Below are 24,117 nucleotides of genomic sequence, written 5' to 3'. Positions count from 1 at the left end.
CTCACTAAACAGAGAACATCCCTGGTCATCCCTACTACCTCTGATCTGGTGGACTCACTAAACAGAGAACATCCCTGGTCATCCCTACTGCCTCTGATCTGGTGGACTCACTAAACAGAGAACATCCCTGGTCATCACTACTGCCTCTGATCTGGTGGACTCACTAAACAGAGAACATCCCTGGTCATCCCTACTGCCTCTGATCTGGTGGACTCACTAAACAGAGAACATCCCTGGTCATCCCTACTGCCTCTGATCTGGTGGACTCACTAAACAGAGAACATCCCTGGTCATCCCTACTGCTTCTGATCTGGTGGGCTCACTAAACAGAGAACATCCCTGGTCATCACTACTGCCTCTGATCTGGTGGACTCACTAAACAGAGAACATCCCTGGTCATCCCTACTACCTCTGATCTGGTGGACTCACTAAACAGAGAACATCCCTGGTCATCCCTACTGCCTCTGGTCTGCTGGACTCACTAAACAGAGAACATCCCTGGTCATCACTACTGCCTCTGATCTGGTGGACTCACTAAACAGAGAACATCCCTGGTCATCACTACTGCCTCTGATCTGGTGGACTCACTAAACAGAGAACATCCCTGGTCATCCCTACTACCTCTGATCTGGTGGACTCACTAAACAGAGAACATCCCTGGTCATCCCTACTGCCTCTGATCTGGTGGACTCACTAAACAGAGAACATCCCTGGTCATCCCTACTACCTCTGATCTGGTGGACTCACTAAACAGAGAACATCCCTGGTCATCCCTACTGCCTCTGATCTGGTGGACTCACTAAACAGAGAACATCCCTGGTCATCCCTACTGCCTCTGATCTGGTGGACTCACTAAACAGAGAACATCCCTGGTCATCCCTACTACCTCTGATCTGGTGGACTCACTAAACAGAGAACATCCCTGGTCATCCCTACTGCCTCTGATCTGGTGGACTCACTAAACAGAGAAAATCCCTGGTCATCCCTACTGCCTCTGATCTGGTGGACTCACTAAACAGAGAACATCCCTGGTCATCCCTACTGCCTCTGATCTGGTGGACTCACTAAACAGAGAACATCCCTGGTCATCCCTACTACCTCTGATCTGGTGGACTCACTAAGCAGAGAACATCCCTGGTCATCCCTACTGCCTCTGATCTGGTGGACTCACTAAACAGAGAACATCCCTGGTCATCCCTACTGCCTCTGATCTGGTGGACTCACTAAACAGAGAACATCCCTGGTCATCCCTACTGCCTCTGATCTGGTGGACTCACTAAGCAGAGAACATCCCTGGTCATCCCTACTACCTCTGATCTGGTGGACTCACTAAGCAGAGAACATCCCTGGTCATCCCTACTGCTTCTGATCTGGTATATTTAAAACCAAAAAAATGTAGACTTTTACTCAAGTACTATTTTACTGGGTGACACTTTTACTTGAGTAATTTTCAATGAAGGTATCTTTACTTTTACTCAAGTATGACAATTGGGTGCTTTTTCCACCACTGTATTTGGGTAGTGAGATATGTTTTCAACTGTTGTTAAGCCCATCATTTCAATATGGAATTGGGGAAACACCTGGGCATAGATTAAGTACTAATATAATACTAAGCCACACGTGAGGAAATAAATACATTTAAGAAACATGGTAAAGATAGGATGAAATGGGATATGTATGATATGGTTAGAAATTAATTTGAGAGAATGTACATAGCCTAGGCAGCCACTAGTGGGCGCCAGTATTGTCTAGGCTTTACGTGCCCAGCCAGTAATACACTCGTTTCTGCCTAGGCTTGAATGTGCAAAAGATGAAGGATGAACTTTCACAGAAATGAAATGAATTGTATGCATTTTTAAGATATACTATACTCATGTCAATTCAAAACATTAGCATTTATTTTGCAATAGACATTGTGAAGACATAGAACAGTGAATGTTAAACAGATAATGATCATAATCCTGATTACAGATTTATATTAGAGATGAGTAAACGTAAAACTTGCAAATATTGTTGCATGCAATCAAATAGTAGCAGACATGCAGTACTCTGCTGACTTGATAAGATGGACATGACATTTGCTCCATCCTGGCTCATCATCTACTGGATTTAGTGCATAGAAATATAATTTCTGGAGCAGCCAAATTGCTGTGGTCTGATGCGCAATGCCCCTTCTAGTAATTTTACTACTATGAGGTGGTGGCAATTTCTGCCTCAAGGGAATAACTGTGTGTGACATGCTAATTTGAGTTGAGCTAATCTGTGTACCTAGTGGGGTTTATGGAGAGATGTGCAGTGTCTGTGTACCTAGTGGAGGTTCTGGGGAGATGTGCAGTGTCTGTGTACCTAGTGGGGTTCTGGGAGATGTGCAGTGTGTGCATCTAGTGGGGGTTCTGGGGAGATGTGCAGTGTCTGTGTACCTAGTGGGGGTTCTGGGAGATGTGCAGTGTGTGCATCTAGTGGGGGTTCTGGGGAGATGTGTGTGTGTGTGTGTACCTAGTGGGGGTTCTGGGGAGATGTGTGTGTGTGTGTGTACCTAGTGGTGGTTCTGGGGAAATGTGCAGTGTGTGTACCTAGTGGTGGTTCTGGGGTTCTGCTGTGTCTCTGTCCACACACACACACAAATACACATTACAGTGCCTTGCGAAAGTATTCGGCCCCCTTGAACTTTGCGACCTTTTGCCACATTTCAGGCTTCAAACATAAAGATATAAAACTGTATTTTTTTGTGAAGAATCAACAACAAGTGGGACACAATCATGAAGTGGAACGTTTTTCACAAAAAAATACAGTTTTATATCTTTATGTTTGAAGCCTGAAATGCGGCAAAAGGTCGCAAAGTTCAAGGGGGCCGAATACTTTCGCAAGGCACTGAATATTGGCTTTGTAATAGTATGTTAGTGAGATGTAGGATTAGGATTTTGTCTAAGGACAGACAGGGATGAGCTGGAACGAGTGTGTCTACTCACATTTTTCCTCCTTACCTCCTTCCTCTCCTCCTGTTTCCTCTTCTTCTCCTCCCTGATCTGAGCTAGCCGCTGCTTTTTGCGCTCTGGCTGGGCTTTTAGGTCATTGTTGTTCGCCATTGTTTCCTATTGAGCTTGGAAAGAAGGAATGTCACAAAAGGATGCAATGTACCTTTGTAATATGGTCACAATTTAAGATGATGTCTTTCTAGGTGATGTTGGTATGTCGACTGTTCTGCACTAGATAACTTCTACTGGGTGTGGCCTTAGGTTAAGTTGCTTTCTTTTTGGCCTGTAACATGCTCCATAATAAATAACAGTGTAGGGGATAAATAAAGGAAAGGGGGATACCTAGTCAGTTGTACAACTGAATGCATTCCGGAGGGCAGCCTTAATCAACATCCACGTCTCAGTGCATAATCTATCTGCATCTCCCTGTCAATGTATTGTGGTAGGGTCAATACTCAATAATCATGCTTCACTTGAAGTCACCAATGCAAGGGCAAAGGGTGGCTAATTTGGGATCAATATAAAAAATGTGAATATTAAATTATAGTAAAAGGACAATGACAACATAAGTAAGGCATTGCAAAACACGTCCAACTACAGTTTGTGACATAAACAGACAGCACCATTGATGAAGGCAAATGTCTCCTTGGTAAGGGAATGCTGGGTTGAGCACAAAGGAGGGAATTACATACATAATATATGTAAATTAACAAACATGGAAGGATAAAGTAAAGTAAAGTAAAGATGTATTGAAATACTTGACAAAACAATACAATTTAAATGAAGCCAAAAATAGTCAAATAAGCAAAAAAAAAAAATTACAAGTCTCTGCTAGGTAAAGCCCCGCCTTATCTCAGCTCACTGGTAACCATAGCAGCACCCACCCGTGGTACGTGCTCCAGCAGGTATATCTCACTGGACACCCCCAAAGCCAATTCGTCCATTGGCCGCCTCTCCTTCCAGTTCTCTGCTACCAATGAATGGAACGAACTGCAAAAATCTCTGAAGCTGGAGACTCATATCTCCCTCACTAGCTTAAAACACCAGCTGTCAGAGCAGCTCACAGATCACTGCACCTGTACATAGCTCATCTGTAAATAGCCCATACAATCTACCTCATCCCCATACTGTATTTATTTATTTATCTTGCTCCTTTGCACCCCAGTATCTCTACTTGCACATTCATCTTCTGCACATCTTCCAGTGTTTAATTGCTATATTGTAGTTACTTCACCACCATGGCCTATTTATTGCCTTACCTCTCTTTTCTTACCTCATTTGCATACACTGTATATAGACCTTTTCTACTGTATTATTGATTGTATGTTTGTTTATTCCATGTGTAACTCTGTGTTGTTGTATGTGTCAAACTGCTTTACTTTATCTTGGCCAGGTCGCAGTTGTAAATGAGAACTTGTTCTCAACTAGCCTACCTGGTCAAATAAAATGTGAAAAAAAATAATAATAAAAACAAAAATGGCAATGCATGAAGACCTAGCCTGAGATATTACTATTCGATGCTTAGGACAGAGCCTTAACACACTATCTACAGCAGTGGTTCACAAACTCCTGGTACGAGAACCAATGGGAGTACTTGACCTATCCACAGGGGGTGTTTAAAATGCACATGGGGGGGTTGGGGGTACTCCGGGCAGAGCGAAATTTAGTTGGTGGTATAGTAACCGAAAAAGGTTGGGAACCACTGATCTACAGTATGGTGATGATGCCTACAGTACTGCACTGAGGTGGGTAAGGTAAAGGATAAGTTGGGTATCATTAGCAATGACGTCAGTCTTCAGTGCGCTTCTTCGCTTCATCCAAAACCATACAGAAACACCACGCAAATGACACATGCTACAAATGTATACAATTAGTTATTCTATTGCCTTGTAAAGACTTGTCATACCTGCTCTTTCTTTCCCTATGGATGATAATGATGATGATGATGGTAATGGTCACTTGCAAAGATACTGTATCTCGCGACTGCCTACACCCTCCGCAAATCACCACATTATTGTCCTGCTCTAATGATATTGGAGCAATAAACCTCGGATGTATGGTAAAAAACAGGTCGTTTCAGTTTAGATGGTATTGCTGTCAATGGCTAAAAATTAAACATATTCGCGCCAGATGACCAAAAGCAAATATAAAACAAGTGCATGCCATGATGCAGCATCTCCCCCTTCGGAATATCAGAGGAAATCCCACCTTCTTTCCCTACACATCCTGTCAGAGCAATGTGCCGCTTTGAATTAGCGGTTAATGTCGCCATCTAAAGGCCATTTAGAGAAGTGTACGGGTAAACGGCGTTCTCAGATTTACATGTATTATTTAATTCAACGAAACCTGTTTTTCATATAATACAATCATTAATATTTTCATTGTATATTGTTTTGTTTGAACATGTTTCTTTCTTTCTAAACAATCACCTTCCCAAAAACCAAAGCGTAGTGTTCTTTCATTGGTCAATGCCAATGTCAATCAAATCCAAACTTCACCAACAACAACTCAACACAGAGGTCGGTCTTGTGAAGAGCATTCGTGAATTCTGGAATATTGTTGCTTGTTAAAAGTTTAGGTGATGCAAAGACATTCGGCACTGTTCAGGAATGTGACTGTGTTTCATTGACAATTGTTTTGAATAATGTCAATTTAACGCATTGATATTGCCCTTGGTGGCTAGCATTAGCCAGCTAGCTAGCGTCTTTACGTCTGAGAGACTGGAGCGTGCTGCTGGTGAAGAGAAAGGGCATCCTGGCTGACAACAATCGGACTGTCTCGGGACTACAATTTTAATTTGTTGCAAATATGAAGTTAACGCAGTTTTTGCTAAAGAACAGCTCCATACCGAAACAAGCACTAGTGGATAGGTTTTCCAAGTTCTCGCCTTCGCCGCTGTCAATGAAACAATTCATAGACTTTGGTAAGTGTTCATCCCTGTCCTGTCATAATAACATAGCTAAACATTACAATACTGTTCAAAAATGTAGCTGGCTGGCTAAAGGTTACAATGACGTCACTGTGCAACATTGTAGCTTGCCTAACGTTAATTCTGAGTCCATAGCAGCTACGTGCAAAACAAGTGCCACTGGTTGCATTGTGAAAGTAGGGTAGCTAAGTAACTGACAGCTGTCAGTGTTCCCAGAGTACTGCAGTAGGTGTCCTCTCTGATCACTCTCTGCTGAAGCGTTGACAAACATTATTTTATTCAATTGTATCATGATATTGGGGGGTATGGCTGCATTCACAACAATGGGGATGGCACCCATTGTATTGCCTCTCTCCTGACAATAGATTGTTTCGTCTCGCAGCTAGCCGTAAACTATCTCTGGTTGTAGGACTAAGCAACGTATTAAAATGCGATATAGATACCAAGCAAAGGTATCCATCAAATGTAAAGCAGAGACTGTGATATTGAATCAAATCCCTCGGACACTCACGGCCACTGTTAGTTAGATTCAGTTCTAACAAGTCACTAAAAGGGGGAAATTAAAACCTTACTCCCTATCATGCTTTTCTGCTAGATAGCACTTGGTCCTGTTCTTAGGTGAAAACGTGACGTAATCCTTCTGCCAAAACAAACCAGATCAATGTCTTCACATTGTCTTAAACATTTACACAGCAGTGTGTGTACTGTATGACGCCCTGTCTTGAGATTTCCAGTCAGTAGCTTATCCCTGAGACTGAAACAGGGAGGGACTACCTGACCTGGTCCAATGAGAAAACAACGTTTTTGTTTTCCATTGCAAAATGTTTTGCTGTGGTGTGCGCCTAATGAGAACAACCCAGATGTGTTCCTGTGTCATGCGACTGCAGGCTCAGCCAATGCCTGTGAGAAGACGTCCTTTGTGTTCCTGCGTCAGGAGCTTCCTGTCCGGCTGGCCAACATCATGAAGGAGATCGACTTCCTCCCTGACAAGCTTCTCAGCACCCCCTCACTACAGCTGCTACAGAGCTGGTAAATACAGCTGTAGCTTATACATCTCTATATCTCAGTGAATCTGTGCACCCCCTCACTACAGCTGCTACAGAGCTGGTAAATACAGCTGTAGCTTATACATCTCTATATCTCAGTGAATCTGTGCACCCCCTCACTACAGCTGCTACAGAGCTGGTAAATACAGCTGTAGCTTATACATCTCTATATCTCAGTGAATCTGTGCACCCCCTCACTACAGCTGCTACAGAGCTGGTAAATACAGCTGTAGCTTATACATCTCTATATCTCAGTGAATCTGTGCACCCCCTCACTACAGCTGCTACAGAGCTGGTAAATACAGCTGTAGCTTATACATCTCTATATCTCAGTGAATCTGTGCACCCCCTCACTACAGCTGCTACAGAGCTGGTAAATACAGCTGTAGCTTATACATCTCTATATCTCAGTGAATCTGTGCACCCCCTCACTACAGCTGCTACAGAGCTGGTAAATACAGCTGTAGCTTATACATCTCTATATCTCAGTGAATCTGTGCACCCCCTCACTACAGCTGCTACAGAGCTGGTAAATACAGCTGTAGCTTATACATCTCTATATCTCAGTGAATCTGTGCACCCCCTCACTACAGCTGCTACAGAGCTGGTAAATACAGCTGTAGCTTATACATCTCTATATCTCAGTGAATCTGTGCACCCCCTTACTACAGCAGCGGCTACATCACCTATTATGAACCTTGACCCTAATTTCACTGAATATTGGCCAATCCCCCTCCAGGCTGCAGACACACCTCACCTACACAAGCTGCATGAGTGTGTGTGTGGATAGTACATAGTGAGATGTAGAGTATGTACTATGTAGATGAGTCCAATCACATTCCAGGCTGAAGAAATGACTTAATTTCATCGTGTAGCTGTGTGTGTGTGGAATAATTACCTTACCACTGATGTAGGGTCACGGCACAGGTCAGATATTTTAGCATCCCTTGAATGGACTGGGAGTAGAATAACTTAGTTCCTGGAAGGGTGTCTTCTAGCAAAAGCGTAAATATTCTTGATCTCCTTGACCCCTCCTTATATTTTACTGAGTACTGTGTGGTCCTCCTAAAGAGAGCTGACCCAACTGTAAACATTACACTGATTCATGCATTCAGTAGGACCGTTTGTATAGAATGTGGAGAATTAGATCACTCCCAGAGTATATCTTTCCCCTTAGTTATTTCCATCCATTTATTTTACCAGGCAAATCAATTAAGAACAAATTCTTATTTACAATGACTGCCTGGCAAGAGGCAAAAGGCCACCTGTTGGGATTAAAACATAAGGATATGTTTGTACCTTTTAGCTAACTCTCTGCTCCAGTATGTTTGTTCCTTCATAGTTGTCAGAAATGATTATTGAATTTGTACGTTGCTCTCGGCGAAACGTGTATGATCAAACCAATCACATGTATTTTATAAAGCCCTTTTTACATCAGCAATTGTAAAATGTCTTATCTTGAAGAGCCATTTACTGTAGGTGATATTGCCTATCCTAACAGAGCCAATAGAATGTTATTATCCTGGCAACCATAACAGTGCATAGACTATCTTACTGAACTACTCTGCCCTAGTGAGGGGTATGGGGGATGAGAGAGTTATGGGGGTCTCAAATCAAAGCACCACGTCCCTTAAACGGAGTGGTACATCTCATTTCTAGGGATGAGATGCAGGCCTACCCTGCCAAGTAGCCTGCAGCCTCCGTCTCATATCTCTGTCTGTCAGGCAGGCTGCACAGGTGTACACAGACACATGCTTACACACACACAATAACATACTCACTCTACACACTCATACAAATGGATTTTGTGTTGTAGATGTAGTGGCCTGAGGGCACACATTTAATGTGTTGTGAAATCTGTTATGAATGTAATGTTTTTAAAATTATATAAATTGCCTTTAATTTGCTGGACCCCAGGAAGAGTAGCTGCTGCCTTTGCAGGAACTAATGGGGATCCTTAATAAACACAAAATACTGGGACGATGTGGGCTGGAACACCATGTATCCTCAGTGGAACAGGGGCCGTGCGCGACGTTGTTTGACGATCATCAGAAGTGTAGCCTAGAAAAATGGAGGACTACAACGTGCATCAAGTCTTTATTAATGATAGTCAGAGATATTTTGTCAGTTAAAATGGGTACTTGCAAATATGTTCTCTTATTGAAACGGAATACTTTCCCAAAAATAAATGGAGTTGATTGCTGAGTGCTAAGCCTCTGAAGGAATTGTTTAGGCTATCTCCTAGTTATGGAAAACAATCAGCTAACTAGAGTGTAATGTCAGGGAAAGTACAGCACAGTTGAAACTCTGAACTAGGCCAATAACTATCAGTGTCTCTCTGATAGGTGGCCAGTACAGAACTCTATGTTCCAGCTTTATTATCAATGTAATGATATGACAGATATATATTTCTAAACTTGGTCTAAAGTTAGCATTCTGCGTCATCGCTACTCTATTAGGGGTTATGTTCCGCTTTAGGCCGTGGGGTTTTTCCATCCACAATATTGATTTGGCACCATTTATTTGACTTGGCTAGTGGAGTAGTGGCCTGAGGGCAACAACAAACGTTACAGTTAAACTTCGTAATTCAAGCTAGTTAGCCTAGTTGTATCTGTTATGTAGCTTATGCAGCAGCTGTGTTAGTCAAGTGGGAGGGTTCAAGGTCAGTTGGTGGACAAAGAGGGTTTGAAAACAGTCAGCCACTGATCTCTCACCTAGCTTCCAGACTCAATCTGCACGTCACTGACGTCGGGACAATTTAGCCTACAGCCTCTTAACTAGGCCATAAAAGTGACTCCTCTGAATAAGCTAGTAGGCTAATAAGTAAGCTACTGAAATGCTTAGTGTTAACGTGTTAGGCCTGCTTCCACTAGGTCAGAAGTGTTTAGTGTGTGCTGTACAGAGAATATTCACGTTTTGAGAGGTTGAAAATGGTGAGGAATGTTTCAACATCAGAAGGAACATAACTGCCCAAATGGCACTCTATTCCCCAGGGCTCATAGGGCTCTGGTCAAAAGTAGTGCACTATATAGAGAATAGGTTGCCATTTGGGATGCATAATAGGCCTATCTCCAGCCACAAGTAGCCCTAGTTATTGTAGCATGTATAAATACCCCCATGTGGTTTTCATGATCACCACGAGAGTCGGAGTCCGTTCCAGAATAGAAGTCTGAAATTTTTAAAGGTGGAACTCCAGGAGTCAAGTGATTTGCTAAAGGAAAGAAGTGATCTTTGCCCTGGTTTCTACACATACCTTTAGTTTCTTTCACCATGGGACTGAAATAAAGGTTTAAAGAAGCACTCATAAACCTTTCATTATGCCTAATTCATAAGTAATTTTTGCTTATAAATACATAATGCTGTGTAAAGCCTAAGAATACTCTTTATGAATGCTCTGTAAAGCCTAAGAATACTCCTCTGTAAAGCCTAAGAATTTTTATGAATGCTCTAAAGCCTAAGAATACTCTTTATGAATGCTCTGTAAAGCCTAAGAATACTCTTTATGAATGCTCTGTAAAGCCTAAGAATACTCTTTATGAATGCTCTGTAAAGCCTAAGAATACTCTTTATGAATGCTCTGTAAAGCCTAAGAATACTCTTTATGAATGGCCAACAAGGCCTTTATAAATGTAGTTTAAAGTAGTAGTATTGTTTCCCTGTGTAAACTAGCCTGTCTTCTGTGATCTATTCCTACAGGTATGCAACAAGTCTGATGGAGCTTGTGGGCTTCCTGGAGAAAGATCCTGATAATAAAACGATCCTAAAGAAGTAAGTCAGTTACACAGTCATATCCAGCAGATAGGCCTACATCTCATTAGATGGACTCTCCAAAGTGAGTCATAGTTAATTCAGGTAAGGAAAGATAACATTTCTCTAATCTCTGCCTAATAATAGCTACCTCTTCTAACTGATTAATAGATTATGGTTTTAATCTTGATCTGAAATGGAAGGGGATATGATGGATTACCACGTCCACCATACCTCTGCTGCTGCTGAATTAGATCAATCATATTTTCAACTGGCAGCAAACTCGCAGATGTTAGTGAGTTAATGACTATAGCTACTTTGTTTATACCCAGAGGGAAAATTAGGATTGCAGACTATTGGAATAGAATGTGTGGAATTGTGAACTTTCGACCCAGCCTTTGCCCTGTCTCCTCAGGTTCACTGAGACGCTGGTGAACGTCAGGAACCGTCACAACAATGTGGTCCCCACCATGGCCCAGGGCGTAGTGGAGTACAAGGAGGCTTTCGGCTCTGACCCCGTGACCAATCAGAACGTCCAATACTTCCTGGATCGCTTCTACATGAGCCGCATCTCCACCCGCATGCTCATGAACCAGCATTGTCAGTAACTATACTACATATATACTATACTACACTAAATATACTATACTACATATATACTATACTACAGTCGTGGCCAAAAGTTGAGAATGACACATATTAATTTTCGAAGTCTGCTGCCTCAGTTTGTATGATGGCAATTTGCATATACTTCACAATGTTAAGAAGAGTGATCAGATGAATTGCAAAGTCCCTCCTTGCCATGCAAATGAACTGAATCCCCCCAAAAAACATTTCCACTGCATTTCAGCCCTGCCACCAATGGACCAGCTGACATCATGTCAGTGATTCTCTTGTTAACACAGGTGTGAGTGTTGACGAGGACAAGGCTGGAGATCACTCTGTCATGCTGATTGAGTTCGAATAACAGACTGGAAGCTTCAAAAGGAGGGTGGTGCTGGGAATCATTGTTCTTCCTCTGTCAACCATGGTTATCTGCACGGAAACACGTGCCGTCATCAATGCTTTGCACAAAAAGGGCTTCACAGGCAAGGATATTGCTGCCAGTAAGATTGCACCTAAATCAACCATTTATCGGATCATCAAGAACTTCAAGGAGAGCGGTTCAATTGTTGTGAAGGCTTCAGGGCGCCCAAGAAATTCCAGCAAGCGCCAGGACCATCTCCTAAAGTTGATTCAGCTGCGGGATCGAGGCACCACCAATACAGAGCTTGCTCAGGAATGGCAGCAGGCAGGTGTGAGTGCATCCTCATGCACAGTGAGGCAAAGACTTTTGGAGGATGGCCTGGTGTCAAGAAGGGCAGCAAAGAAGCCACTTCTCTCCAGGAAAAACCTCAGGAACAGACTGATATTCTGCAAAAGTTACAGGGATTGGACTGCTGAGGACTGGGGTAAAGTCATTTTCTCTGATAAATCCCCTTACCGATTGTTTGGGGCATCCGGAAAGAAGCTTGTCCGGAGAAGACAAGGTGAGCGCTACCATCAGTCCTGTGTCATGCCAACAGTAAAGCATCCTGAGACCATTCATGTGTGGGGTTGCTTCTCAGCCAAGGGAGTGGGCTCACTCACAATTTTGCCTAAGAACACAGCCATGAATAAAGAATGGTACAAACACATCCTCCGAGAGCAACTTCTCCCAACCATCCAAGAACAGTTTGGTGATGAACATTGCCTTTTCCAGCATGATGGAGCACCTTGCCATAAGGCAAAAGTGATAACTAAGTGGCTCGGGGAACAAAACATCGATATTTTGGGTCCATGGCCAGGAAACTCCCCAGACCTTAATCCCATTGAGAATTTGTGATCAATCCTCAAGAGGCGGGTGGACAAACAAAACCCCACAAATTCTGACAAACTCCAAGCATTGATAATGCAAGAATGGGCTGCCATCAGTCAGGATGTGGCCCAGAAGTTAATTGACATCATGACAGGGCGGATTGCAGAGGTCTTGAAAAAGAAGGGTCAACACTGCAAATATTGACTCTTTGCATCAACTTCATGTAATTGTCAATAAAAGCCTTTGACACTTATGAAATGCTTGTAATTATACTTCACTATTCCATAGTAACATCTGACAATAATTTGTGAATATTAATATTTGTGTCATTCTCAAAACTTTTGGCCACGACTGTACATCACCATGCTCCTGAAGCAGCACGAGTCACAGTAGCGCTGTGTACACAAAATACATGCAGCATGCAAGTGTAGTTACCCAATGAGTCTGAATTTGTTGTTGTTATGTACCTCTTCAGCTCTCATCTTTGATGGAAGTGCCAACCCCGCCCATCCCAAGCACATTGGCACCATCGACCCCGACTGTGACGTGACAGAGGTGGTAAAAGGTGCTGTCCCTCAGCTACGCGCAGAGACAGACCCGCGCGCACACACGCGCAGAGACAGACCCGCGCGCACACACGCGCAGAGACAGACCCGCGCGCACACACGCGCAGAGACAGACCCGCGCGCACACACGCGCAGAGACAGACCCGCGCGCACACACGCGCAGAGACAGACCCGCGCGCACACACGCGCAGAGACAGACCCGCGCGCACACGCGCAGAGACAGACCCGCGCACACACGCGCAGAGACAGACCCGCGCGCACACACGCGCAGAGACACACACACGCGCAGAGACAGACCCGCGCGCACACACGCGCAGAGAGACGTGCAGACAGACCCGCGCGCGCACCCCGCGCGCACACACGCGCAGAGACAGACGCCGCGCGCACACACGCGCAGAGACACACACGCGCAGAGACAGACCCGCGCGCACACACGCGCAGAGACAGACACACGCGCACACACGCGCAGAGACAGACACACGCGCACACACGCGCAGAGACAGACACACGCGCAGAGACAGACACACGCGCACACACGCGCAGAGACAGACACACGCGCACACACGCGCAGAGACAGACACACGCGCACACACGCGCAGACAGACACACGCGAGACAGACACGCGCACACACGCGCAGAGACAGACACACGCGCACACACGCGCAGAGACAGACACACGCGCAGAGACAGACACACGCGCACACACGCGCAGAGACAGACACACGCGCACACACGCGCAGAGACAGACACACGCACACACGCGCAGAGACAGACACACGCGCACACACGCGCAGAGACAGACACGCGCACACACGCGCAGAGACAGACACACGCGCACACACACTTATGATTTACAGGTGCAGTATCATTATTTAACCCTTTTCACTGCTACAGTAGGTATGTCCTTTTCTCCTTGATCTGCACATTTTCACTTTATTCTCATAATAAGAATATAACTCAATGATGTGTAATGGTAATGCCTTTTAAACAGAGGCAGACTGCTCTTCACCCACCTATTTCAACATGTCTCTGTGTAGTTTTAGTTGATCTACTCTCTGTAGTTACTGTACATTCGCTGTTATGGTAACTAGATTGAAAGTCAGTGTTTTCCTCCTGTGCTACAGTCCTTGTCTTTGTTTTGACTGTCTCATCCCCAGATGCCTTCGATAGTTCCAAGATGCTCTGTGAGCAGTACTACCTGACCTCGCCAGAGATTGACATCACACAAGTCAACGGTAAATCGCATTGTATACAGGGTTATAAAGACCTGGCTTCTGGAAGGTATTTGTTGTCCTTCAAATATTTCAGCTGCGCTTGGTTGAGCTGGCCTGGCTCAATTGACCCGATAGAATAGTCCCAGAAGTGCAACCTGGCCCAACTGACACTGTTGATGAGCTTTTTCAAACACACAAAGTATTTGAAAGATTGTAAATACTATTTGGAGCCAAGTCTGTTTGATACAACATTGCACCAAGGGATGGGAGAAGGACCAGAGCAGCTTGAAGACTTTTTTTGTTCTCCTATTTCCAAATAGTACCATTTGGTTTGCAAGTGAGTTTTAGGCCGGGGTTGTTAGAGAAGATTAGGTTTACAGAAACGATTTGTGAGGTTGTATTTGCATTGTGAGTTGTTTGGCCAGATTTGATTTGACTTTCTCTGCCCGTGGGTTGAGTATTCTTGAGCTCTCATTCAATTCCTCTAGTCTACTCAATTCGGGCGCAATTTGCAAAGTGTGTGTGTTTGTGTGTGGCTAGCTTGTGTGAGTGGTGTTAGGAGATATTTAGCTGAACCATTTTTAGCAATGAACTCTGGTTCTTTAGTTGAACAGCGTACGACGACTGTTTACTCTCAGCTAGGGTTGTCAGGAGCCATGTCTATAGAGAACCATTATTTCATACACCTCACTTACACAGGTATAGATATTCACTTCTGTGTATCGTCCTGAGTTTTAAAAAAACGTTTAAAAACTGTGCAGGTCTAGGTTATACATTAAACACTGAGTGGACAAAACATTAGGAACACCTTCCTACTATTGAATTGCAACCCCTTTTTTTCAGAACAGCCTCAATATGTCGGGGCATGGACTCTACAAGGTGTTGAGAACGTTCCACAGGGATGCTGGCTCACGTTGACTCCAATGCATAGTTGTGATAATTTGGCAGGATGTCTTTTTAATTTGGTGGACTATTCTTAATACACATGGGAAACTGATGAATGTGATAGCTTTCATAGCTTTCACCTGGTCAGTTTGCCATGGAAAAAGCAGGTGTTTTTAATGTTTTGTACACTCAGTGTGTGTTTTATGAACAGGACAATATTTCTCCTCTCTCAGTGATCCGTCGAAGTCTAACTCCGTAACAAACCTCCGTTCACCCACATTCAGCTGTTTAACAGTCACCATGTTACATAAGCCTTAAAAAAGCAAAACGATGTCTATTCATGGGTTTAGTTGGTAGCAACCTCATCCCCAGGCTATAGGCTATCAGAAGTGTCTGGGGACGTGATTACGTTGGTAGAATAGTAAACTATGTGTTTCATAGTGACTATTGAGTTCAGTTGTGCATTTGCAATAAGAAGGGAAAGTTGTTTTTGTTTCTAGTAACTTCTATCGTCAGTTGTGTATGTAATACATTTGCAGCCATGTTTGGTTTGGAGTAATCCTCAGTTTTTCCTCAGCCAAAGGTCCTGACCAGCCTCTTCGTATTGTCTATGTGCCTTCCCATCTCTACCACATGCTGTTTGAGCTCTTCAAGGTACACCAAACATTTACCTTCTACTGTATAAACATTTCATTACACGTGTGAGGGTGACTACGGCAGACACTACTACACACGATTCAATTACATTAAGCTCAATCTGATTTATATTACTTTGTCATTTCCTCAAGCAATGTTTTGTTTTGTTTCCAGAACGCCATGAGAGCAACAGTGGAGACTCATGAAATGGCCCTGCATCTCCCGCCAGTCAAAGTTCGAGTCTCACTGGGCAGTGAAGACCTGACAATCAAGGTAAACACAGGCTCAGAGTATTCACCCTTACAATGAATGATATGCATTGTGCTCATTGCAGTACATTGACTTTTATTTTTAAATGAGAAGTTTAATAGTCACAGGAGTAATTAGAGAGTATAGACATTACATTTGAAATGTCTTTATTCTTTTGGAACGTCTGTGTGTAAAGTTTACTGTTAATTTTTGTTTTTCCACCTTTGTTTATTATCTACTTCAGTTGTGTTGGCAATGTTAACATGTTTCCCATGCTAATAAAGCCATTGAATTGAGTACAGTGAAAACCTTCAGCTCTGATCCCCAAAAATATACATTTGTTCAAAAGTAGTGTATGCCCATCCAACACAAATAAAATAATGCCTTGGGTTGTAGAAGCCTGTACAGTTTAATGTGTATGAATACATAGTACCATAGATTTCCTCCCGTGGTTGTTCTGTAGGTCCTATACCATGATATTTGGGGAGACAACAGGAAGATCAGAGAGTGGAACAGAGCTGTAATGTTGTTGGTGTTGTTTCTAGATATCAGATCGAGGTGGAGGAGTTCCCCTGAGGAAGATAGAGCGTTTGTTCAGCTACATGTACTCCACCGCCCCCAGCCCCGTTGATATTGACAACTCACGCAACGCTCCACTGGTGAGACCCTGTCCTGATGCCACTGAACATTAAAGATTTTCCTGGCAGTCAGGTTAATAAGTCAGATGTAATGCATTGGAGCACAACATTCGGCAGGACATGATCTATGACTGCAGTTTGATCACATGTTAGAGGCATGCAAGCCTGCTTTTTTTATTTCAGCGCCAATGTAAATCGTGATCATTTTATACTGACTAAAGTGTAAACTGCGTGCGAACACGGTTGTAAATGAGCAGAATTACAAACTGGACCAGTCATATGTTGCCCAAGGTTTAAAGTGTAACAGAATGCTTGTCTACTACAGCACTGTGACAGTTCAGAGTGACTTTAACCCTTTGTGTCCCTGGCTCTCTGTAGGCTGGTTTCGGCTACGGTCTTCCCATCTCCCGTCTCTATGCCAAGTACTTCCAGGGAGACCTGCAGCTCTACTCCATGGAGGGATATGGGACGTCAGCTGTCATCTACCTGAAGGTAACACTTCTACAAATGGAATGTGTTACTTCAACAGTTGTCTTATTCTAGATAATTGAACCTCTAAACCAGGGTTCCCCCATTTTGGCCCTCAATTTGTATTTATTTTTGCTCAGAAAAGGTACAATTTTCGTTGTTGGACATAAGACTGTAAAAACGGCAGTTATTTTATTTTGAAAAACGGTACCCAAGTATTCCCAAGCCTAATAGAGAGATACGTGATCGTATACAAATGTAAGAAATGTTTGAAATTATCATGTTTTTGTCAAATATCTGTTTGGCCTTCTTGTGGTCAAATTGAATCTACAAATGATTTGTAATTGTGTTCCGGCCATCCGCTCACGGAACAATGGTCCCACGGCTGAATCAGGTTGGTTATTTCAATGTCCGAAATAAGTATGTAAAGGTTCATTCTCTGAATGGTGGAAGACTAATGTGACCAGCATGTGATATAAATAGAGCCTTGTCCTCATAGTCGTCAGAATCTGATGCAACAGGAGGGAATGTGTAGTATAATGAGCAGCAGTATTTCCGGTGTTTGGGTTTTCGTCACTGGTTATTTGGACGTATCAGGATTTGGCGAAGGCGTGCTTAGACGGATTGCTTTGCACGTGTTGAAATTAGTGGAAGGGGGGAAGACTTTGGCTGAGAGTTCTCTTTTGCGAGGGTGGAGACTTCGCAAATCAGAACTCCCAATTTCTAACACGGATGGACCCAGATCTAAATCACCTAGCTCACCAAATTCTGTGAGATTTTAGTTTTGAGTTAACCAAGATTACATCTAACCTACCACTCCACTCTGTGCTTCGTTAACAGGCCTTGTCCTCAGATTCTGTGGAAAGACTTCCTGTTTACAACCAGTCAGCCATAAGGCATTACCAGACGAGCAACGAGGCTGATGACTGGTGCATGCCCAGCAAGGATCCCAAGAAGCTGGGGAAGTATGAGAGAAGAAGTCAATAGGGGTGTAACGGTACAGGTGTTCGTACCGAACTGTTCGGTAGGGAGCCTCGTTTCAGTCTTTACTCAACCTGAATTAATACATTTAATAAAATATATACAAAATAAAAGGCCTATAGGCTATGCCTACGCTGCGTTGTAGGCCGGTGCCTCGAGTAAATTTGAGCGGAATTTGTTTTTTTTTAGGGCTATTCTGGTAAAACAACTAGAGACTATGTGCACATTGTAATCTAAATTCAAATCTTAATTGGCACATTTCAAACTGTCCTTTTGTGAGGCGCATCCAGGAACTAGTTCTGTACGATGGCGAGTGGTGGGGTGGATAAACCAGGAGGATCCTCCGTCGTTTAAATGTCCAGTTTGGGAATGTTTTGGCTTCCCAGTAAATCACATTGGTGATGGACAGAGAGTTGTAGATAAGACGTTAACAGTATGTCGCCACAACTCAACGAGAATAGACTATCCAGCTGCCAACACCTCAAACATGTTGACACGTTTATGTCGCCGTCACAAGACGGAAACGGAAAGAAACAACCCAAAATCACCTCCCCTCTGCATTCAAGCAGCCCTTGGGAACTGGTTCTGACCGGCCAAAAATGACAGGAGCAATAGGTAGGCTGTGTTTCTATTTTTACAGTCTTTGGTTGAAAGCCGCGCCCGTTCTCAGTGGTTGAGAATAGGGAATTCCAGCACCTTGTAAAAATGCTCGATCCACGTTGTGAACTTCCCTCTTGCACCCATGTCAGGTCATACCCGCTCTATATAAGCAAGCCACAGTTTTCTAGGAATTGGCCAATGCACCCTGTGTTGCGATTACTTAAAAGTGACAGCCCATCACCTTACCCAGGAGTGGGAGACGTACCGCGCTACAGACACTCACCCTTTATGAGAAATCACAAGTGTGCATCTGGGACTAAATGTATGACTTCACAACGGGTAAATTCCCACCTCCCACATGGTTACAAATGCAGCATCAGTGTGAAAACGTAATTTTCCTGCTGTACCGAAACCAAACCGTGACCCCAAAACCGCAATACATACCGAACCGTGGATTTGGTGAACCGTTACACCCCTAGAAGTTAACCAAACAGACTGAGCTAGCAGGAAGAACAAAGGAGGAAGACCGAAAGGAGGATCAAACTGACAGAAGGCACACAGTTGTACCCACAGCTATTACCATGTCTGAGAGAGAGATGTGGATTCCTCTCGCAATGGATATTCTCATACATTCACTTGAAGTGGAAAAACACATCACTGTCGGAGGCGTTTCAATGGCAATACCAGGATCTCAATTCAATAAGTGACTTCATGAATGTTAGTTAGAAACAGGGTCGTACACTACTCACAATCATCTTTTCTTCTGGTTATAACTTAACCACAGGTTTCAGTTATTTATTCCACTCACTTATTTTAACGTTATTACACAGTGTAAGCTAGTGTTTTTCGCTTATTATTAAAAAGGTGAATGTTTAACGATAATTGAATTTATCAATCGACTGAATTAGGTTAGTACAGCTAATGTCACAGCACTATAATCTGTGATACTACATTTTTAAAATGTGAATTTAGTTCTTAACTCTTCACTCACAGCTACGGTTTGCAGCTTGGACACTGAGCTCTATGGACACAGACAGATAGTGTGTCAGTCAGAAACAGATGATAAGGCCATGCTGTCAGTCAATGGATTTTCTTTGGTTACCCTTCTACTACAGGATGTTCTGTAGAAGGGGTGGGGGTTGTGGGGTACATAGCGGCCTCCGACTCGTAGACTCTGTTTAGTTTCACATCTGAGCATGTCACTTTTTTTTACCCCTCACAAATATTTGTCCACCTCGAATTTTAGACAAAGTTTATCCACAATGTTTTTGGTCCTAAAGGGATTTACTTGGGTTCCCCCCATCAACTGTTTTTCTCGGTGCTATTTTGAGTTACACCCTGGCTTGTTTAATAAGATGAGATGAAATCCAAGGTCCATTCAAGGTTTCCTATAAAGAAAGTAAATATTGAAGGGATTGAAGTATTCTAGTGTACTTATTGAGTCCAACTGACTTTTAAAATATAAGTTATGTGAATATTGAGAGAAATGTTAGAAATATCAAAGTTAACTCAATTTTGTAGATTTACTAAAATGATTTAATTTTAGAGGCCGGCTAGGTCTTCCATGCATGAAGTATTTATTGAATAATGTGTGTCAGAGAGCAAAATGGGAGTATTATCTCATTTCTGTGATTAGGGATACAGTAAGACTGAGTTGAATCAAATGTTTGTCATTAAAATAATGAATTTCATTCCCTGGTATTCTCTAAGAAAAACTTGCATAAGACAATATGTACAGTTACTTACATTTAACCCAATAACAGCTATGTACAGTGCCTTCAGACAGTACTCACACCCCTTGACTTTTTCCACATTTGATACGCTACAAAGTGGGTTTCAAATGTATTTAACCGTCAATGATCACAAAATACTCTATCAAAGTAAAATAATAAAAATATATTTTTATGAGATAAGTATTCAACCCTGAGTCAATACATGTTAGAATCAACTTTGGCAGCAATTACAGCTGTGTTTTTCTGGGTACGTCTGTAAATGCTTTGCAAACCTGATTGTACAATATTTGCCCATTATTCATTTTAAAATTCATCAAGCTCAATGTTGTCTTGGTAAGTGTATATTTGGCCTTGCATTTTAGGTTATTGTCCTGCTGAAAGGTGGATTTGTCTCCCAGTGTCTGTTGGAAAGCAGACTGAACCAGGTTTTCCTATAGGATTTTGCCTGTGCTCTGTTCCTTTTTTTTTATCCTAAAAAACTCCCTAGTCCTTGCCGATGGCAAGCATACCCATAACATGATACAGCCACCACCATGCTTGAAAATACGAAGAGTGGTACTCAGTAATTGTGTTGGCTTCATGGTGAAATCCCTGAGTGGTTTCCTTCCTCTCAGTCAACTGAGTTAGGAAGGATGCCTGTATCTTTGTAGTGACTGGGTGTATTGATACACCATCCAAAGTGTCATTATTAATAACTTTGCCATGCTCAAAGGAATATTCAATGTCTGCATTTCTTTATTTTTACCAATAGTTGTCCTTCTTTGTGAGGCATTGGAAAACCTGCCTGGTCTTGAATCTGTGTTTGAAATTCATTGCTCGACTGAGGGATCTTACAATTATCTGTATGTGTGAGGTACAGAGATGGGGTAGTCATTCAAAAATCATGTTAAACACTATTATTGCACACAGAGTGAGTCCATGCAACTTATTGTGACTAAGCAAATGTTTACTCCTGAACTTATTTAGGCTTGTCATAACAAAGGGGTTGAATACTTATTGACTCAAGACATTTCAGTTTTTCATATATTTATAAACATTTCTAAAAACACAATTCCACTTTGACATTATGGTGTAGTGTGTGTAGATCAGTGACACAAAATCAACATTTAATCCATGTAAATTCAGGCTGTAACAACAAAATTTGCAAAAAGTCAATTGTTGTGAATACTTTCTGAAGGCACTTAAATTGTAATCAGTCTTTTTGTGCATAGAAAAAAATGATGGTTTGAGACGAAACGTCTTCAACGCTGAACTGTTTTCAAAATGTTTTTGTTTTTTTACCATCTATGGTTTTAAATCACACGTTCTCAGGATGTTGAAGGCATTTCATATTTTTTCTGGTATCACCATAAGTGCTGTGTGACGTCATTAAACTGACATGGGAAGAGCTATCAATCAGCTGAAGCTGTTGTTTTGACATCTTGACGCTGTAGGCCGACGTCCTGACTGGTGCACATAACCTATTCCTGTTGACATGAATGATGATTTACTAATATACAGTATTTGTTTTATGGGCAGCCATCTTATGTCAGGATTTCAGTCTATATGAATTTTAAGGGAATTGATTGAATATTTTAAGCGTCTTTAGGTTCAATAAAATGCAACTCTCTATGTAATATGAAGTTCTCCCTCTGCCTTTTTGTGCCAATGCCAAACAAATGTGCCTGCAGTGCTTCCATTTAGCAGCCTTTTTGCATGTGCTTTAGTCAGAAAATTGTTGTTCCCATAATCCTATCCACTAACTAAAGTGTTATTAATGCACTCCTGTACAAATGTGTTTGTTGTTAGGTTTTCATTAAGAAGGAACCAATGTAAGTGTTGACGATCAGTGTTTTCCCTCGTGGCTATTTTATCCTATATTTTTCTCATCTTAAACGCTCAACACTGATCATTAGGAACGTGGGGAAGGTTCTCACAGTACAGTCAAGTTTACCAGTCAAATGGACCTGTAGATAACTGTTGACAGTTATCTGTCATTCAGGCTGAACACCGATATAATACATGTAACACTTATTATCCTGTTCTGACAGTCAGTGGTGAACTTGACCCCTCTATGTACCCTGAATTCTAAAGGCCTCTACAGTACTGTACTGCCAGGCTACCCACAGCCAGTGTGTGTGTCCCAGTGTTTGTTGACAACACACATCTTTTCACACAATGCAATCAGTTGATCTACTGTATGGGATAATAAGACGTGTGAAAGCTGTTCCGATGTATATGAAACAACTTCATGATCACTGCTTGTATGTGTATAGTAATGCCCTGGCTGCTACCTGTTCTACAGTACGCTATAAGCTATTCTAGAGCTTTCTGTTAGAGAGCATGCTTCCTAGTCCACCCTACCAGATTAGTTCTTTAAAAACTACAATAAACAAAATAGGAAATGTGACTGGCGTGTCCTTGTTTTGTGTTATAACCTGAATAATATATTGACAATAATTTGATAGAGATTTGCAATATCACCTTTAACAATAGTGGTTTTTGACTATTTCAAATGTTGTTTAACTTAATGAAATCTAGGAGTAATATATTTAATGGATTAAAATAATCTTCACTGAAATTCAAGACAATAATTCCTTTCTATTTGTGGTCCATAACCTTTCTATCCCTGTTATGTAGTGAGCTGCTTTCTAGACCATCCCCCTATTCTAACAGCTTGTACTTCCATCCTGTCAGGTATGTTAATTATCTATATTGTCTACTTGTTGAATTTTTGAAGTCTTGATTTGTGGTTGTTTAATGACTTATTAATTGGTGTTGGACCACAGGAAGATTAGCTAGCGTTACGGCGCTAGCTAATGGGGATCCTAATAAAAATGACTCAGTAGTGTAAAAATACGTAAGTACTACTTAAGTAGTTATTTTGGGTATTTTATATTTGACAACTTTTACTTCACTACATTCCAAGAGAAAATAATGTACTTTCTACTCCATACACTTTCCCTGACACCCAAAAATACTTGTTACATTTTGAATGCTTAGCAGGACAGAAACATGGTCTAATTCACAAATCTTTGGTCATCCCTACTGCATCTGATCTGGCGGACTGACTAAACACATGCTTATTCTGTAAATGATGTCAGTGTTGTGTGCCCCTGGCTATCTGTAAATAAAAAATAAAAAAATTGTGCCGTCTGGTTTGCAGTTTACTTAAGTATATTTTAGGAATTACATTTACTTTTGATACTTAAGTATAATTAAAACCAAATACTTTTACTCAAGTATTATTTCACTGGCTGACTTTTACATGAGTCATTTTCTATTAAGGTATCTTTACTTTTACTCAAGTATGACAATTGGGTACTTTTTCCACCACTTGTGGTACAGTGGCTTGCAGAAGTATTCACCCCCCTTGGTATTTTTCCTATTTTGTTGCCTTAACCTGGAATTAATTGATTTTGGGGTGGTTGGTATCATTTGATTTACACAAAATGCCTACCACTTTGAAGATTGCAAAATATTTTTTGTTAAACAAGAAATAAGACAAAACAAATAAACTTGAGCGTGCACAACTAAAGTCAATACTTTGTAGAGCCACCTTTTGCAGCAATTACAGCTGCAAGTCTCTTGGGGTATGTCTCTTTAAGCTTGGCACATCGAGGCACTAGGATTT

At 42.1% G+C, this 24,117-nt stretch overlaps 1 protein-coding gene across 1 annotated transcript; it reads left to right on the top strand.

The window, feature by feature from the left end:
• Positions 1-5,461: 5,461 nt before the first annotated feature.
• On the top strand, positions 5,462-22,893 carry pdk4 (pyruvate dehydrogenase kinase, isozyme 4). The gene is made up of 11 exons (XM_064983039.1): positions 5,462-5,898; positions 6,792-6,933; positions 10,647-10,718; positions 11,113-11,297; positions 13,010-13,099; positions 14,258-14,335; positions 15,777-15,853; positions 16,010-16,108; positions 16,630-16,743; positions 17,101-17,214; positions 18,031-22,893. Exons 1-11 carry the CDS (start codon positions 5,784-5,786, stop codon positions 18,175-18,177), a joined length of 1,233 nt encoding a protein of 410 aa, XP_064839111.1. The 5' UTR covers positions 5,462-5,783; the 3' UTR covers positions 18,178-22,893.
• Positions 22,894-24,117: the final 1,224 nt, after the last annotated feature.

Source organism: Oncorhynchus masou, chromosome 13 (assembly GCF_036934945.1).
Source record: "Oncorhynchus masou masou isolate Uvic2021 chromosome 13, UVic_Omas_1.1, whole genome shotgun sequence".
Taxonomy (NCBI): Eukaryota; Metazoa; Chordata; class Actinopteri; order Salmoniformes; family Salmonidae; genus Oncorhynchus; species Oncorhynchus masou.
The sequence above is the reverse complement of the archived record's forward strand: the minus strand, read 5'-3'. Positions and strand labels throughout refer to the sequence as shown.

Bases quoted from the DNA above. Each gene is read 5' to 3' on its own strand.
- pdk4 (XM_064983039.1), top strand. From the start codon at position 5,784: ATGAAGTTAACGCAGTTTTTGCTAAAGAACAGCTCCATACCGAAACAA. The intron at 10,719-11,112 runs GTAAGTCAGTTA...CTGTCTCCTCAG, and splicing joins AATAAAACGATCCTAAAGAA to GTTCACTGAGACGCTGGTGA. The intron at 14,336-15,776 runs GTAAATCGCATT...GTTTTTCCTCAG, and splicing joins TGACATCACACAAGTCAACG to CCAAAGGTCCTGACCAGCCT.